Below are 16,963 nucleotides of genomic sequence, written 5' to 3' on the forward strand. Positions count from 1 at the left end.
GACCAATAGATTTCTAGAGAACGAGTGAAAAAAAAGGCAAATTATGCCCCTGTGCCGCTCTGCAAACGAAGGAAAACAGGTGCGACTCGTGCGAGTGAGGAACAGACTTGGCGATTCATGGGCTGGCCCATGCCCACGTGCCCCTATGCGATGTAACTATTAACGCTGTATTCGGTACGTAGGGAGAAAAGACAAAGAAAAAAAAACTCTTTACAGAAATAGGGATGAAGGTTACCAGAGAACCTAGAGGGTCTAGGAACATGGGAATCTAAAAAAGTACTCCCTCCGTCTGAAAATACTTGTTATCAAAATGGATAAAAAATGATGTATCTATTTCTGGACAGAGGGAGTAGGTTGTTCGGATCACGCTTGAGTGGCCATAGAAAAACGATGAGAAAGCATGGCAACAGCGGTGAACAAGGGCAGCTTTATCTCTGTTTCTCACCTCATTGCGTCACACATCAACTTATTTTAATTAGCTTTGTATGCTAACGAGAAATGCTACACGTCGTACGAATGTTTACTTAAGTTTACAGGCTGATTCTTGAGTTGTCATGTTTTAATTGGATTAAGGGTGAGGGCTGGCCCCCACCCAGGTGAAATCAAGGGGCGGTGAAGAGAAGTTAAGGAAGGATCCGTAGCGGTCGTGTAACAGTTGGTACGTGTAGCATTTGGGGTATGCTAACTGCCAATGCTGAGGCATCTCGCCTCGGTCTTCCGCGAAAAAATGAGATCCACGCAGATGTTTCATTTCCTCTGGAATGAGCATCGAAAGGGCAGATTTCCTCAGAACTACTGTAGGAGATTCTTGCATTCCGAACATCACAAAAAAAACCTTCATGAACAGTATTCCGTCTAGATTCATGCGAAAATCCTACAAACCGAACGCGGCCTAACCGGGGCTAAAGGCGCCAGTTAGGAGCTCCCATGTTTCCAGTCCAACTATCAATGGAGGAGTGCTCTCCTTGGACGTGGCAACATGATCACTATTTGGTGCAGAACAATACATTCACATATCTGTTTCTTTCCTGATGCCTCCCAGTCATACGTGTTTGCTAACATCATCTTGATTATGTGTCCACCATCATGTGTATTGTTTATGTGTATTGAAATCTACCTTTTGTAAAAAATGATGAAGAGAGAGTTATGTGGAAATGTAAAATGCATGGATGAATGAATGTGAGACGATGGGCTTTACTACGTGTTCATGCGAACATGGGGTCGAAATATATAGGAGCGGGTCCGTGTAGTTTAGGCATGTCGCGTGAAAGTGGGTGGGGAGATTAATAAAATGCACCGGGTAGAGATAGGCGGCCCGGCTTCCATTTAAACACATGCATATTCTACCATTCTGTTTCACTTTTCGTGAAGTCCGAGATAAGATGTCGGACTTTGTGATCCAGAAAACCAACTCCACGAATGATTTTCAGCAATATTTACATTTTCTTAAGCAAGGGCAAGTCCAGTTCCACTAACAGAGATAAACAGTGTTCAGGTACCCAAAAACAAAAATAAATAATAAATAAATAACAAAAACAAAAACAAATAAAAACTATGAATATCCCTCCTCTGTTTTGCCATGTTTTTCCCAGTACAACATTCAACACGTGATTTTGCTTGGTGGCCCAAATCCTTGGACAGAGACATCCGGAATCACATCCGAGTATAAAAAATGGGAGCACGCTCATCACGTTCTCCACCAACCCAACACAACCCAATCACCATCGCGGACCAGAGACCGGCGGAGCTAATTAAACTGCCCCATCCATCCTCTCGTACCGTTGTGCTTCTGAGTTTGCTCCTTGCTGGCTTGCTTGCTCCCTGTCCACGCCAGCCATGGCCATGGAGCTCTCCCGCCTGCCGCTGGTCCTGCTGCTCTGCTTGCTGGCCAGCTCGTCAACGACGGCCCTGCCGGCGCTGGCCGGGATGGACCGGGTGCGGCAGCAGGTCGACAGGGCGAACAGGCGCGGCCCGTCCATTGGTCTCGTCATGTCGTACGTCGCCGAGGACACCGCGCTCCAGGCCTCCGGCTACTTCAGGCCTTGGCGTGTCCAGCCTTTCGTTGACCTCTACGGTGAGTCTCTGCCACCCGTTTCTGATCCGAATCGCTTTCGGCTTTCCTGTAGATTGAGCAAACAGTGGGTGAGTTTGGGCATTCCTAGTTGACTTTTTGGTTGTTACAAGACAGCTAGCACTGAGTGCTGAACTGCTGCTAACTGAACCCAGACACCACAGAACAGAGTGGGGCAACAGGTAGACATGATAGTGTGGTCTTTATAGAGATGCCTGAAGCTGTGTGCACATGACAAACCATACCTGAATGCAGATTGACCCATTCACACATTTTGGATAACACCTATGGAGAGGGGGGGGTGGGGTGTCCAGAAAGCGACTAGAAGGAAAACATGACAGACGAGAAGATAACATATACTCCATTAGAAAAAGAAAATGGAAAAGGAAGATACAATCAGAAACAAGTTCTCCGCTGTACCGTATTCCTTTTTACATGTTAACTGATTTTGCTATTCTCCTGATAGGACTGAGCTCTCATTCAAGCTCCATGACTAAGTATTTCAGTCTTTAATGCATATATGTATTTATCTTCCTATGGTCTCATGAGTAGTCTCACCTCATATTATTTCAGGACGGAGGTTTCACATCGGGAGTATTCGAGGTGTGAATGTTATATACGCATTGACAGGACAACGCAGGGTACTAAAACCTGAACTTCTGCATTTATCACTCCTGCTGTTATATGGAGGAGCTCCTTTTCATTTATAAAAGGAAATCAAGGAAAAAAAACACTTGTAGGCAGTAAAGCAACATCGTAGGAATTCAAATACGAATTGTACTGTGCTTACCCATAACCACTGTTTCTTTGTTATTCCAGTTGAATGCAGCTGTCACTGTACAAACTCTCCTCGATGTCTTTACCGTGTCTGGTATTGTCCATTATGGCACAGCAGGCAGCTCTAATGATTCAATGTCATTTGGAGATGTCAGTGTCCCCAAGTTAGTTGCTTATACAGGCGCTTGGACATGGAAGGTACCCTCCTACTGTAATTAGCTTTAATTCCCCATTTCATGTTGCAATACTGGTGAGTGCAGAACTGCAGATACAGATAAAAACTGGAATCTGGTCATCTTTAAATCCAGTTTCCTTGCGAGGACACAAAATTTATTGCGCTGAGATAAAATATAAGTTAATTAGTTCAAAGAAGAAGAAACCAAGTAAATAGTTCTTCTAAAAGCATATGTGCAGTTTAAACTGTGTGGTACACTAAAACAAGGGGAATCACACTAGTAGAATGTAAACACATCTGGACTCCAAAGAGAAGATAATTTAAGAACCACACATCATTAGAATTTAGAAGATAATTTACCATCAACCATCTCACATTTGAACTCACTACTTAACAAGACCTCTGGTATTTTGATTTTGATTTTTCCAGAAGTACAAATCACTTAAAGAAGAGTCAACAGAACTAAACTTTGGACAATTTAACGTCCCGAATGGAGGAGAGAACCTGCTAGGGTCTCTGAAATACAGAAATGAGGAGCTATACTCAGTTGGCAAGCCCATGGAAGAAGTTTTCTGGTTACCTGTAGATTCAGCATGGTTCAAAATAGCAGAAGGACTTAAGGTGAGAGATACCACTATATTTCAGCTGTATAGCAAGTACAGGCTTATGCATAGAAACACAGCCTAAAATTTGTACTACTTGTAAATTTCTGTAGGTCAACCTTGAAAGGTGTAATGATACTTTTTGTTTACCTAAAACGCCACAAGTGGTTCATGGGCTAAAAGGAGCATCAGCTGACATGTTTCTAGACAATGCAGAATACCGGAAGTTCCTTTTCAGAGAATTTGCAGTGTCAACAATAGATGAGGAAAGCGCAGCAGTGGTGATGGTGGGTTCCATATCTTATCTCTCATAGTCTTTACTTAAATATATGTGGCAACATTTGCGCTCCACAATATCGACTCAATCATAAAATCTAAGATATCACTAATTAAGTGCACTTAATATTTCAACAGACAACAACATCTCCTGGCGTACCTGTGATTGTGTTCCGGGGAGTATCGGATCTGGCTGGAGGGGAACCAACATGGTCATCAACAAGCCTGATGAACCTGGCATCTATTAATGCACTCAAAGTGGCAGTGGAGTTCATTGCTACAATTGGCAGGCAGATGTCAACACCATCAGCACAAAGTTCAAAAAACTGAGGCAAAAGAGAGCTGTTATGTCCATGGAGCAGAACAGTAGAATAGTTTTAAACAGCAATTGGAAACTAAAATCAGACTGAGAAGTGATCCTTAGCTTCGAAGTACACAAAACTTTCAACGGAAGAATTAAGTATTCAATGTATACTCAATTGTAAACATGGATATGTCAATCCATTTTTAATGGGATTTTGGGATAATGCGGGAACAAAATGGTGAATAAAAGACAGAATGTTGTTACAGTCCTTGATTTTCATTACAGAATACAAGATGTTGTTACATACTCATCTCACAGTCTCAAGTATGCAAAATGGTAAGACTAAGTGTTTATTAGTTATCAACAGTTTGCACTCATCATGTACATCATCTGATTCCAGACGAGAATAAAATAGAAGTGTTTTCTGTGGTCAACAACTTCCATGTGCACTATTTCAAATGAAGGTAGAAACATCATAATTGTTAAATGCGTTACAATACCAATGTAAATGGACTGGATCTACAGAATGTTCGCTGAGAAGGTTAGATGACCATAAGAGGCTAAGAGCTGCCTGGTGCTTAAGAATTTTAGCCATGATGCCAATAGAAAAGGCACCTGCTAGACCCGTGACAAAGTATGGCAAGGTAATTCAGATCTCAAATTATGATCTGAAATTATGGTCACACAAAAGTGTGCCACAAATAAAACTTAGCGACTGCCTTAATATATCTTCCAATTAGTTTAGTCCACATTATAGTCCGAATTCATAGGCTTACTTGTATAGTAGCTGTGCGAAGTTTTATCATCTCAAAATCCATATTCAGACTGCCTTCAACACTTCACTACCAGTAGTCTCCACATGAACATTTACCATCCTTAAAATGGTGAAATCGTTGAATATCTCTCATGATTATTTCCCGTCCTGTCACCAGAGATATTAACTTGGTTGCATTGTGACAGTCGTTACAGACGCGGAGGTTCTTCTTTATCTGAATTGTTGTACCAGGGGATGTGCGGATGAGTCCATATGCAATGGCAAGTTTCTCGCTGTGGGTGTTGAGTAACTGTGCCTTGACATCATCTTCTACATCATGTATAGAATCAGTGTCCGGCATATACCCCACAGCTTTGATCTCTTCTATTAGCTTAGCCAACCTTGCATAAATGTCCTTTGCCTGCTGGTGATTTGTGCTTCCAGAATAGAAGGTATGAATCTCATTCTTGAGCTGCACAATACTCCATCCAGGAGTCTTTTGGAGGCCTTTCTTCTCCATAGCAGTTCTAACCCTTGCAACATCCTTCCACATTGAAGCATTTGCATAAATGTTAGCTAGGAGGACATGATACACACCTTCATCTGGCCCTAGCTCAAAGATCCTCTGCGCTGATTCTTCTGCCAATTCCACATTCTTGTGCAACTTGCAAGCGCCTAACATTGCACCGTAAACACTAATGCCAGGATCCGTAGGCATCTTTTGGATAAAAGACCATGCTTCATCTAGCTTCCCAGCTCGGCCAAGAAGATCCACGATGGTACCATAGTGCTCCATCCCAGGTTCAAGCCCATAGTCCTCCTTCATGCTCGAAAAATATTTCCGCCCTTCATCAACCAAACCAGCATGACTGCATGCCGAGAGGACCGAAAGGAATGTCGTCTCGTTGGGCACTCTGCCAGAACTTTTCATCTCTTCAAACAGCTCAACTGCAACCTTGCCAAAACCATGTGAGCCGTACCCATGGATCATCGCATTCCATGTGATAACATGCCTCTCCCTTGCTGAGTTGAAGAGACTTCTAGCTATACTGACACGGCCGCATTTTGCGTACATGTCAATAAGGGCTGTCAGAACATACACATCCTGATCTAGGTGCATCCTGATAGAGTAACCATGGATCCATCTTGCCTGCAGTGGATCTGAGATGTCGGCAAGTGCAGGAATGACACTGACGAGAGTGAACGAATCAGGCTTCACATTTTTCAGCTGCATCCTAGAGAAGAGCCCGACTGCATCTTCTGACCTTCCATTCTGTGTGCACCCGAGGATCATGGCGTTCCAGGAGATCCGTGTCTTGTAGCGCACCTCATCGAAAACCTGGGCAGCGAGGTCGGTCCTCTTGCACTTGGAGTACATGGTGATCAGCGCATTCATCACCGACACATTTGACTCCAGCCCAATTCTCATGAGTAGCTCATGGACACGTCTCCCCTCATCAAGATACCCAAGCTCACCACAGGCGTGCAATGCTGCCAGCACAGATACATCCGTCACATCAACGCCCTCCCCCACCATCCTCTTGAACAGCGCGAGAGCCTCAGTAGCATCCCCATTCTCAGCATACCCCTTGATCATGGCATTCCAAGAAACAGAGTTCTTATCCGGCATCCGATCAAAGACAGCCCTGGCAACCTCAACCGCCCCGCACTTGCAGTACACGTCAAGGATCGCCGTGGAGACATTGACGAGCTCGTCGAAGCCAGCGCGGACCGCGAACCCGTGCACCTCGCGGCAGGCCCCGAGCGCCTGGGCGTCGGCGCAGGCGGGCAGCACAGACACGAGCGTGACGGAGTCGGGCCGCTCCCCGTCCTCCTCCTGCATCCGGACGACCATCTCCATGGCGGCCCCGGCGAGCCCGTTCCGCGCGTACCCGGCCACGAGCGCGTTCCAGGCGACGCGGTCCCGCACGGGCATACGGTCGAACACCCTGCGCGCGTCGCCCGGCCGGCGGCACTTGGCGTACATGTTGGCCAGCGCCGTGGCGGCGAGGGACTCCGCGGAGAGCCCCCGCGCGGCGAGCTGCGCGTGGACGGCGCGGCCGGTCGCGAGGTCGGCGCGCGCCGCGCAGAGCTTGAGGAGGGAAGTGAAGGTGCGGAGGACGGGGCTGGCGGACGCGGAGGTGGACATGGCGGCGAAGGCGGCGAGCGCGCCCGGCAGGTCGGAGCGCGCGGCCGCGGACCTCAGGCGCGCGTGGTGGTCGGCGGCGGCATGCCCGCCGGCGGGAGGAGGCGGCGACGAGGCCGAGCACAGCATGTCCTCTTGTATTCCTTTTTTTTTCTCGGAGTTATCCCGTCACAACCTCTCAGTCACATGGCAGCTAAGCATCCGCACGAATCTTCAAGTTATTCCGCACGAATCTCTAGGTTTCCCCCATGTCTATTTTAAAATGTTCGGTGTCTCAATGCCTTTTTTTTTTCTATTTCTTCTTTCTTCAATTGCATTGTTGTTTTTTGTCTTTTTTGCGGCAGTGTAGGAGAATTTTTCGTGTGGTATATAAATTGTGGTGGTGAAACTAAATGACTCACGGAACAATTAGAGAACCCATTTGACCGATGTTCGTGTTATTTGTGTAAGTCATACAAATACGTGGTTGGTGAGAATATTCATCTCATGTCGATTTTATGAAATGTTTTTTTTCAAGATCCAATGCGATGAGATGAAGAGCAAGAGGATGCCTTTTATTTTAAGCTTGGCCCAAACTTATGCTTGTCATTTCAAATTGGAGAGCCAACTCACTTAGTTATATGTTGATTAGTTACTATACTTTGGCGAGCATCTCTACCGCGAGAGCCTGTGTTAACAGTTGAGCTTGGGGGGTGTATCTTATGGGCAAAGCTTGAGGTGAAAAGTGAAGGTGCAGAGGAAGGTCGGAATATGCAAACGCAATTTTCAGGCATGCGAGGTGGTCGATGGCAACATGCCTGCTAGCAGGAGGAGACATCAATGAGGCCAAGCAAATCATCCCACCCACCCGCACACTTTTCCTTTGCAAGCGCGTGTCTTCACATTTTAAAACCTTTTTATTTTCCGACAAGTTGTCCGTGCGTGTTTTCTCATGTGGTCTATGTGTGTCTATAACATCAATGAAATCAATGTGGCAAGGCAACCCTAAAAAGGCATCTCATAGTTCAATCCCAAGAGAAAATTGCAACAGTAAGTAAACATGCGAAAGGTCCATACTACACGTCCAGAAGTCATTGTGCATCTTTTTGCCACACAGATGTCATTGCTTCCAGTTGCCTGACTTGACAAGGTTCTATGTTGATTCTCAGAGAGTATAAAATGATCTCGTGCCGGAGCAACACATATTAGAGTGCAGCATGCTTAATGCACTCGAAGTGTTCCCTTCCTGGTGTCTCCTATTCTCAACCTACCTATTCTCTTTATCAGTATTTATTTTCTTCTTTCTTGCATCATTTCTTCTGATGATTGGTGTAGGAGAAGGTTACTTACGACGTTGATACTCAATGATGCGAGGAGTTTGAAGAACACACAATCGTCAGATGGTTGTGTATATGTATACGTGTACATTAATTGTTAGCCATGTAAAGCATTGTTGGTGAAATTTTTATGTACGTGTTCATCAAAAGTTTCCACTTCCAAGCTATTTTAAGCATTGCCTAGACTTACACTGATATTTTTAATTTGTTGAGCCAACTCATAAATGGAGTTGCTCTAGACACCACTGTCACGGGCCCTAGACACCTAAATGCTCAAAGGAGAGAAAATAGAGATGCCCCTTAGAAGCACTTGCAAAAGTTGGTAGCCTAGAAAGGTGGTTCGTTCAATAATGATATCCTAATATGAACATTCTATTGAACTAGGATTGATGAAGCAAAGATCAATATTTTGTGGAACACAAATCGAAGAAGACCAACTAAAAGATCACACTACCATAGAAGGGGTACCTCTCAAAGACCAAAAGACGACATACTCTTCAAACCAACCATGGATTGCTCACCGAAGAGACTGCCGGTCCGGAATTTAGTTGACTCTGTGACAAATATGATGATCTCCGAGGCTCAATATTCACAACTAGACCACCACCAATCCAGAGATTGAGAATCAAATGAACGTGATATGTCATTATATATATATATATGTGTGTGTGTGTGTGTGTGTGTGTGTGTGTGTGTGTGTGTGTGTGTGTGTGTGTGAATGTGATATATTCATGCTTGTAAGATCCATCTGCGATAAACATAAAGCAGATGGTTGATACACATATAACAGACTATGCTCCTTATTTCACAGACGAATATTCACCAAAAGCCGCATGTGATGGAGGTTATTACTAGAGGCTCTTGTTGTGATCCCTTTGACATATTGCTTTCTTGATCGGCTCTTCACCCAACTGTGAATGTCCCTAGGATCACTGACCCCAACCTAGACGGCATGATTACTCGCCAACAATGGGCTTTTTCATACCGACTGAGACGACATGTTGTATACTAGAGTTGTATCCAAACAAACAAGGACATAAAAAGTAAGCAAACAACCTATTCTATCCCACTTTGTTGATGCTACTTTGGGTGCCATTTTCACCGACTATCTAGAGATACAATCAATAGAAGGAGAGAAAATAGAGATCTCCCTTAAAGCACCTGAAAAGTCGCTAGCCAAGAAAGGTCGCCCGGTTCAACGATTCTACCTCATATCTTTTTTGAATGTTATTCTACCTCATATTTAACATTTACTTGATCTTGTTGAACCGACAATGGATGAGGGATTGGGCCGAGATTCATGAAGCACAAATTGGTATTAGCACGGAACACGGTCGAAGAGGAGCAACCCAAAGACTATATCCATTGGCTCCGAGCATTGAAGAATCTCAACTTGCACAAATTATGATTGAGGGAGGATGTTTGAGAAGGTTATTCTCATCATGTTAAACAAGATTTGGTGCGATATAAACCAAACCGACTCTATTTTGGTTTTCTTTTATCTTCCTCGATCCTCACATTGTAACCCTTATGTTGTAACATTCCTGGCACGATATTGCACGAGATAAACATATACACCGCGGCTCCGTATCGGGAGAATAGAAATGATTCATCTCAATTTCGGTTGGACATACGGCCCAGTAGTCTACACCCGCATCGATGCTCAACACACATGCATACAAAAATTCTGTCGATCACGTCCACTGCTAATTTCGCACAGTACAAATGCAATTTGCCGTTGCCACTAGCCAGTAGACAGCGGTCTGACACCAAACAAAAAACTGCACCAGCAGACCCAGCTGCATCATCCTACTTCCCGGTGTCTCCTAATCTTGAAGCTAGCATTTCTTGTTTGTATCTGTGGTAACATGTAATTTAACTCTTGCTAGCTAAGCCAACTCTCCTTTTGTTTCTTGCTAGTTGGGTAATTGGTAAAGTATATATGGAGACTCATCGCAAAATAAGAGAAAAAAAAGGTGTCAAGTACAATTTGTCAGATGTAGAAAAATAAATACACAACTTATATTATGAGTCATCAGCTGCATCTTGTTTCCTTTCTCCTGGCCATCCCTCTGATGGCTTGAAGTTCCTTCTCCTTGTTAGAATACATTGTAACATGTATATACGGTATAAGTATAAAGCGTATATACGCCCGGTACGCCCGGTAGGCTAGCGTGTTGCCTGGTGTTGTAACCGGTAGTTGTGGTTGTTAGGATTCATCCTCATCTTGTGTTTCTTTCTTGAGGATCAATCCAACATAACCTAACTACCAAATCTTGTAAACCTCTTTGCCTATATAACATGCAACGCGTCCCTGCCAGAGGCATACGCTTCATCCAATCTTTCATGGTATTCAGAGCCAACTTCCTCTCCAACATCCAAACCTAGTCATGGCTAGCTCCAGCTCCGCCGCCACCGCCGCCTTTGCCCTCATTCCCATCGCTGACAAGCTGCACCGGGGCAACTACCTGGTCTGGCGCGCGCAAGCCCTAGCCACCATCCGTGGAGCACAGCTGGTCGATCTCCTCAACCCTGATCACCCGTTCCCGGAGCCCAAACTCGCCGATAAAGACGGCAAGCCGACAGATGCGCCAAACCCGGAGTATCTTGTCACCGTGGCGCAAGACTCACAGGTGCTCAGCTTCATCTTCAACTCGATCTCGCCACCTGTGATGATCCAAGTCGCCCACTGCACCAAGGCCGCCGCGGCATGGACCGCCATCAGGGAGATGTTCCTCTCCCAGACACAGGCCAACATCGTCAACACGCGGATCGCCCTCTCCACCACCAAAAAGGGCACCGCGACCATCGCCGACTACATCGGGCGCATGAAAGCGCTGGGCGACGAGATGGCTTCAGCAAGCAAGCCGCTCGACGATGATGACATGGTATCCTACATCCTTGCCGGACTAGACTACGACTACATCTCGTTTGTCTCGTCCATCTGCGCCGCGAGGACTGAACCAATCAAGGTAGTTGAACTTTACTCTCAGTTGATCGGTTTTGAAAAGCGTCTTGCTATGTTCGAAGGTGGAAACCACTCCTCCCAGTCCTCCGCCAACATTATCTCTCGTGGCCGCGGTGGCTTTGGCCGTGGTAACGGTGGCCGCGGCAATGGAGGAGGTGGCCGCGGAAACAGAGGCCGTGGCAATGGAGGCGGTGGTCGTGGCAATGGAGGTCGCGGCAACGGCAACGGCAACGGAGGAGCCGATGATCTTCCTGAGGTCGTCTGCCAGATCTGCAAGAGACCGAATCACACCGCCCTCGAATGCTACCGGCGCTTCGACATCTCCTACACCAAGAACGAGAAGAGCGCCAGATCTGCCACAACCTCGTCCTATGGAGTAGATACCAACTGGTATCTGGACACTGGCGCCACCGATCACATCACCAGCGAACTCGACAAGTTGACCGTCCACAACAAGTACCACGACAACGATCAAGTCCACACTGCAAACAGAGAAGGTATGGAAATTAGTCATATTGGTCACACTACCGTTCGTACCCCTACTCGTGATCTTCATCTTAATAACATCTTGCATGTACCCGATGCCGCCAAAAACCTTATCTCCGCCCATCGCTTATCCACTGATAATCATACTTTCCTTGAAGTTCACCCAACTTTTTTTCTCGTCAAGGAACAGGGAACGAGGAAAACTCTTCTGCGCGGAAGGTGTAGACAAGGTCTCTACCCCGTATCACCGGCTTCCTTTAGCTCAAGCAAGCAAGCGTTTGGTGCCAATAAACTGCCTGTTGAAAGGTGGCATAGTCGGCTAGGGCATCCGTCATCTACCATAGTGTGTCATGTTCTTAGCCAGAATGATATTCCCTTTTCTAGTAGCGAGTTGAATAAAGAAGGAGTGTGTGATGCATGCCAAATGGGCAAAAGTCACCAACTTCCTTATCCTAGTTCAAACAGTGTGTCTAAAGCTCCTTTAGAGCAAATTTTCTTCGATGTATGGGGGCCTGCCCATGATTCTATCAATAAGAAAAACTATTATGTGTCTTTCATTGATGATTACAGCAAATTCACGTGGATATATCTCCTTAAGCACCGATCCGAAGTGTTTAAAGTCTTTCATGAATTTCAAACCCTTGTTGAAAGGTTGTTCAATAAGAAAATAATCACTATGCAAACAGACTGGGGTGGCGAGTATGAACGTCTAAATTCCTTTTTTTCGTCAATTAGGAATCACTCACCATGTCTCATGTCCCCATGCTCATCAGCAAAACGGGTCAGCAGAAAGAAAACATCGACATATTGTTGATGTAGGGCTCTCTTTCTTAGCCCGTGCCTCCATGCCCTTGAAGTTTTGGGATGAGGCTTTCCTCTCTGCTACATATCTGATAAATCGCACCCCTAGCAAAGTGATTAATTTTGAAACTCCTCTCACACATTTGTTTCAAGAACAACCCAATTATCATTCTCTTCGGGTCTTTGGATGTGCATGTTGGCCGAATCTTCGCCCTTATAATTCCAAAAAGTTAGAATTTCGTTCCAAACAGTGCGTGTTCCTTGGCTACAGCAATCTTCACAAAGGTTTTAAATGTCTAGATGTTGCTGCTGGACGAGTATACATATCCCGTGATGTTATTTTCGATGAGACTGTTTTTCCCTTTGCAAATCTAAATCGTAATGCAGGCACCCCTCTCCGGTCAAAAGTCCTTGTACTTCCTGAGTGTACACCTTTTGATCATGGGGACGAACCTGTAGTTGATCAACAGGCTAATTTTCGCCCTAATCCTGTTGCTAACAGTGGAGAAAATCCAGTTTTTGTGCATGATTTTATGCAGCCAGAACAAGACGAAACTGTTGCAGAACATGAGGAGGATTCAGGTGCTGCGGGCAGCGATCCCGAGCCTGCAGCGTCAGCAGGCGCAGGCGACGCAGGTGGACCAGGGGGCGAATCTGCCTCCACTGCGCAGATGCCGCCGCGGGAACGACGCGTGGCGCGCGCTGGGCCGCCCGCTGAATCTCCCGACAGCGCATCGTCAGGTGGGCCAATCGGCTCCCCTCTCGCGGGCCGCCAGGTGGGCCAACCAAGCGAGGGAGAAGTGCGCACGGGCTCCCACGTCGATCTGCCCCGACAGGATGAGATATCCTTTGTCGCTGGCGACAGATCCGCTACGAGATCGCGCGCTGACATGGGATCGCGTGCGGATCCTCCCTCCTCTGGCGGATTTTCTGTGCCGCATGCACCTGCAACTCCTGATGTGCCAACCCGGCGAACACGGTCACAACATGGCATTTTAAAACCTCAAATTCGTACAGATGGCACAATTAGGTATGACAAGCTCAAACCTCGTTTTGGTGGTCTGACAACTACTGGTGAACCTCATAACTTGCAAGAAGCTTTGAATGATACAAATTGGAAGAGGGCTATGAATGATGAGTATGATGCTCTTATTAAAAATAAGACTTGCCACTTAGTCCCACCAATAAAAAATAAAAATATCATTGGTTGTAGGTGGGTCTATAGGATTAAAAGAAAGGCAGATGGTCAAATTGACAGATACAAGGCAAGGCTAGTAGCAAAAGGTTTCAAACAGAGATACGATATAGATTATGAAGATACCTTTAGTCCTGTTGTTAAAGCAGCTACTATCAAACTTGTTCTTTCTGTTGCAGTATCCAGTAACTGGAGCCTCAGGCAATTGGATGTTCAGAATGCGTTCCTCCATGGCGTTCTAGAGGAAGAAGTCTATATGAGATAACCACTTGACTATGAAATTAGAGGCAAGGAAAATCATCTCTGCAAACTTGACAAAGCGTTGTATGGTCTAAAACAGGCACCTCGGGCATGGTACTCCAGGTTGTGTGACAAACTTCAAGCACTTGGTTTTAAACCATCAAGAGGGGATACCTCTCTGTTCTTTTTTAGAAGAGGAAAGACTATTATGTTTATGTTAGTCTATGTTGCTGATATAATTGTTGCTAGCTCATCACAAGATGCAACTGTAGCTTTGTTGGCAGATTTGAGAAGAGATTTTGCCTTGAAGGATCTAGGAGATCTACATTATTTCTTGGGAATTGAAGTTAAGAAGGTAAAAGATGGCATCCTTCTCACCCAAGAAAAATATGTCATGGATATATTGAAACGTGCAGGCATGACAAACTGCAAGATTTCAAACATGACTCTCTCAACTTCTGAAAAGCTATCAAAGGAACAAGGAGAACCTTTGGGGGCCGAAGAATCAACAAGGTATAGAAGTATGGTAGGTGCTTTGCAATATTTGACATTAACAAGACCGGATATTTGTTTCCCAGTGAACAAAGTTTGTCAGTATTTGCATTCTCCTACCTCCCAACACATGACAGCAGTTAAAAGGATTTTGAGATATCTCAAAGGTAATATGAGTACAGGCCTAAAATTCACTAAGTCAGCTTGCAACATTGTTAGTGCCTTCTCAGATGCTGATTGGGTAGGATGTCCTGATGACAGAAGATCAACATGACGTTTCTGTGTGTTCTTTGGTCCCAACCTGATTTCTTGGAGTGCACGTAAGCAAGCTACTGTTTCAAGGTCAAGTACTGAGGCAGAGTATAAATCATTATCCAATGCAACTGCTGAGATTATTTGGGTCCAAACTCTTCTGCGTGAACTTGGAGTTGCTCATTCGCCAGTTGCTCGTCTTTGGTGTGACAACATTGGTGCCACATATTTGTCAGCAAATCCAGTGTTTCACGCAAGAACTAAACATATAGAAGTTGACTATCATTTTGTTCGAGAGAGAGTAGCTAGCAAGCTACTGGACATTCGGTTTATACCCACAGGTGATGAAGTTGCTGATGGGTTTACCAAGGCCTTATCGTGGCGAAAATTGGAATATTTTAAGAGCAATCTCAACTTGGTAAAGTTATGATTGAGGGGGCGTGTTAGAATACATTGTAACATGTATATACGGTATAAGTATAAACCGTATATACGCCCGGTATGCCGGGAAGGCTAGCGTGTTGCATGGTGTTGTAACCAGTAGTTGTGGTTGTTAGGATTCATCCTCATCTTGTGTTTCTTTCTTGAGGATCAATCCAACATAACCTAACTACCAAATCTTGTAAACCTCTTTGCCTATATAACATGCAACGCGTCCCTGCCAGAGGCATACGCTTCATCCAATCTTTCACTCCTAGCCACGAGCGCACAAACGGTTTAGCAGGAGACGAGTATTGTAGGCTGAACAATGAGTGTGCGTCATCTAGAAGCAATTCAAAAATGCATCCTTTTCCAAATAGTTATGCTTCTCTGTTCTCTCTTATCTCGAGAGGAAAAAAAAGAGGAGGGAAGTGTGATTTTTCTATATGAGTCTACTATACTGTCTAATAATGTATTTGAATGGTCTGACTAATTACTACTCCCTCCGTTCCCAAATATTTGTCTTTCTAGGCATTTTAAATGAACACAACATACGGATGTATGTAGACATATTTTAGAGTGTATATTCACTCATTTTGCTCTGGATATAGTTATTTGTTGAAATCTCTAGAAAGACAAATATTTGGGAACGGAGGAAGTATGATCAAGGAAGATGAGACTTTACAGAAGCAATATATATGCTATGTCCTTCACTGATCAAGGTTATATAAGGTAAACCACCGTTTTTCATAAACAATAAGCTATCTCAAAACCAATCAACAATATATAAGGTAAACCAATTACTTATGGTTGGACGACCCACAGACACCCACTAGGGTGGAGACGGGCGTGCACCTTGGACTACCAATAAGCGTATGGGCGCACTATTGGTTTTACAGCGTTTGTTAATTGTCAATCGCATAAAATTGAACCTGATGGTTACAGCATTGCTGCCGGAGGGAAGACCGAGGGTTGACGGTGCAGGTGCGGGATAGTCGCCGACGCCAAAGAAAGAGTGTGTGTGCGTGTGTGTGTGTGTGTGTGTGTGTGTGTGTGTGAGGGGAGGGGGTAGGCGCAAAGATTACATTGTGGGAGACATGTTTTCGAGGCAGCCTCTTCTAGCAGCTATAGCTGCCACCATAGCGGCAATCATGGCAATAGCATCAATTTTTCAAGTGGGATTTCTCGAGGCCTTTGCTGATTTTGGAACAAGGTTTGGAGAGAATTTTGCGGCAGCAAGCATAGCGTAGCGGCAGGGTTCCAAGGCAGCAAATAGTGCGGCTGTTGCAGCTATTTTGGGGGTGATTTAATTCCGCGGGGTAGAGGGATGGCCGATGTGGCAACGACAAGGTAAAGGAGGCGGCTCAGGAAGCGCGAAACTAGCAGTGCTGGTGGGAGGGGTCAGTTCTAGAGGTCGGGTTGATGGGGATGGCGGCGGTAAATCGATTAACGTGGATTTATGTTTTCCAGGCAAAGCCAAACCTGTTTTTACTGGGGCGCATGGTTATTTTACCTTTTCTCTAACCAGTGGTTCAAATTGTCCTTCTAAAAACAAAATTGAAATAGAGATGCCCAAAGGTGAATCGCCCAAAAGACCAGTATGCAATAATCAACATATGATCTAATATTACTACCACATATGACCTGCACCCTAAGAGATCCCCGTCTCTAGCTACAACCAAACCAGT

At 45.2% G+C, this 16,963-nt stretch overlaps 2 protein-coding genes and 1 pseudogene across 3 annotated transcripts; 2 read left to right on the top strand and 1 right to left on the bottom strand.

Moving 5' to 3' along the window:
* Nucleotides 1–1,546: 1,546 nt before the first annotated feature.
* CRR22 (Pentatricopeptide repeat (PPR) superfamily protein) lies at nt 1,547–7,320 on the bottom strand. 2 transcript variants are annotated; one of them, XM_087533121.1, is made up of 4 exons: nt 4,982–7,320; nt 4,062–4,178; nt 2,862–3,110; nt 1,547–2,120 (listed from the first exon to the last, which is right to left on the bottom strand). In XM_087533121.1, the coding sequence occupies exon 1, from the start codon at nt 7,232–7,234 to the stop codon at nt 5,048–5,050; it is 2,187 nt and encodes a 728-aa protein (XP_087389247.1). In that variant the 5' UTR covers nt 7,235–7,320; the 3' UTR covers nt 1,547–2,120; nt 2,862–3,110; nt 4,062–4,178; nt 4,982–5,047. The 2 variants fall into 2 exon arrangements, with proteins under 2 accessions (XP_087389247.1, XP_048546608.2); XM_048690651.2 differs by having other exon boundaries at nt 2,862–3,186.
* LOC125525650 (bark storage protein A) lies at nt 1,800–4,470 on the top strand. The gene is made up of 6 exons (XM_048690652.2): nt 1,800–2,074; nt 2,645–2,712; nt 2,891–3,046; nt 3,453–3,644; nt 3,739–3,912; nt 4,040–4,470. Exons 1-6 carry the CDS (start codon nt 1,837–1,839, stop codon nt 4,229–4,231), a joined length of 1,020 nt encoding a protein of 339 aa, XP_048546609.2. The 5' UTR covers nt 1,800–1,836; the 3' UTR covers nt 4,232–4,470.
* Nucleotides 7,321–11,288: 3,968 nt separating the features above from the next.
* On the top strand, nt 11,289–11,430 carry LOC147957485 (small nucleolar RNA Z247; annotated as a pseudogene).
* Nucleotides 11,431–16,963: the final 5,533 nt, after the last annotated feature.

This window comes from Triticum urartu, chromosome 7A, assembly GCF_056163025.1.
Source record: "Triticum urartu cultivar PI428250 chromosome 7A, HENAU_Tu73, whole genome shotgun sequence".
NCBI classification, from domain to species: Eukaryota; Viridiplantae; Streptophyta; class Magnoliopsida; order Poales; family Poaceae; genus Triticum; species Triticum urartu.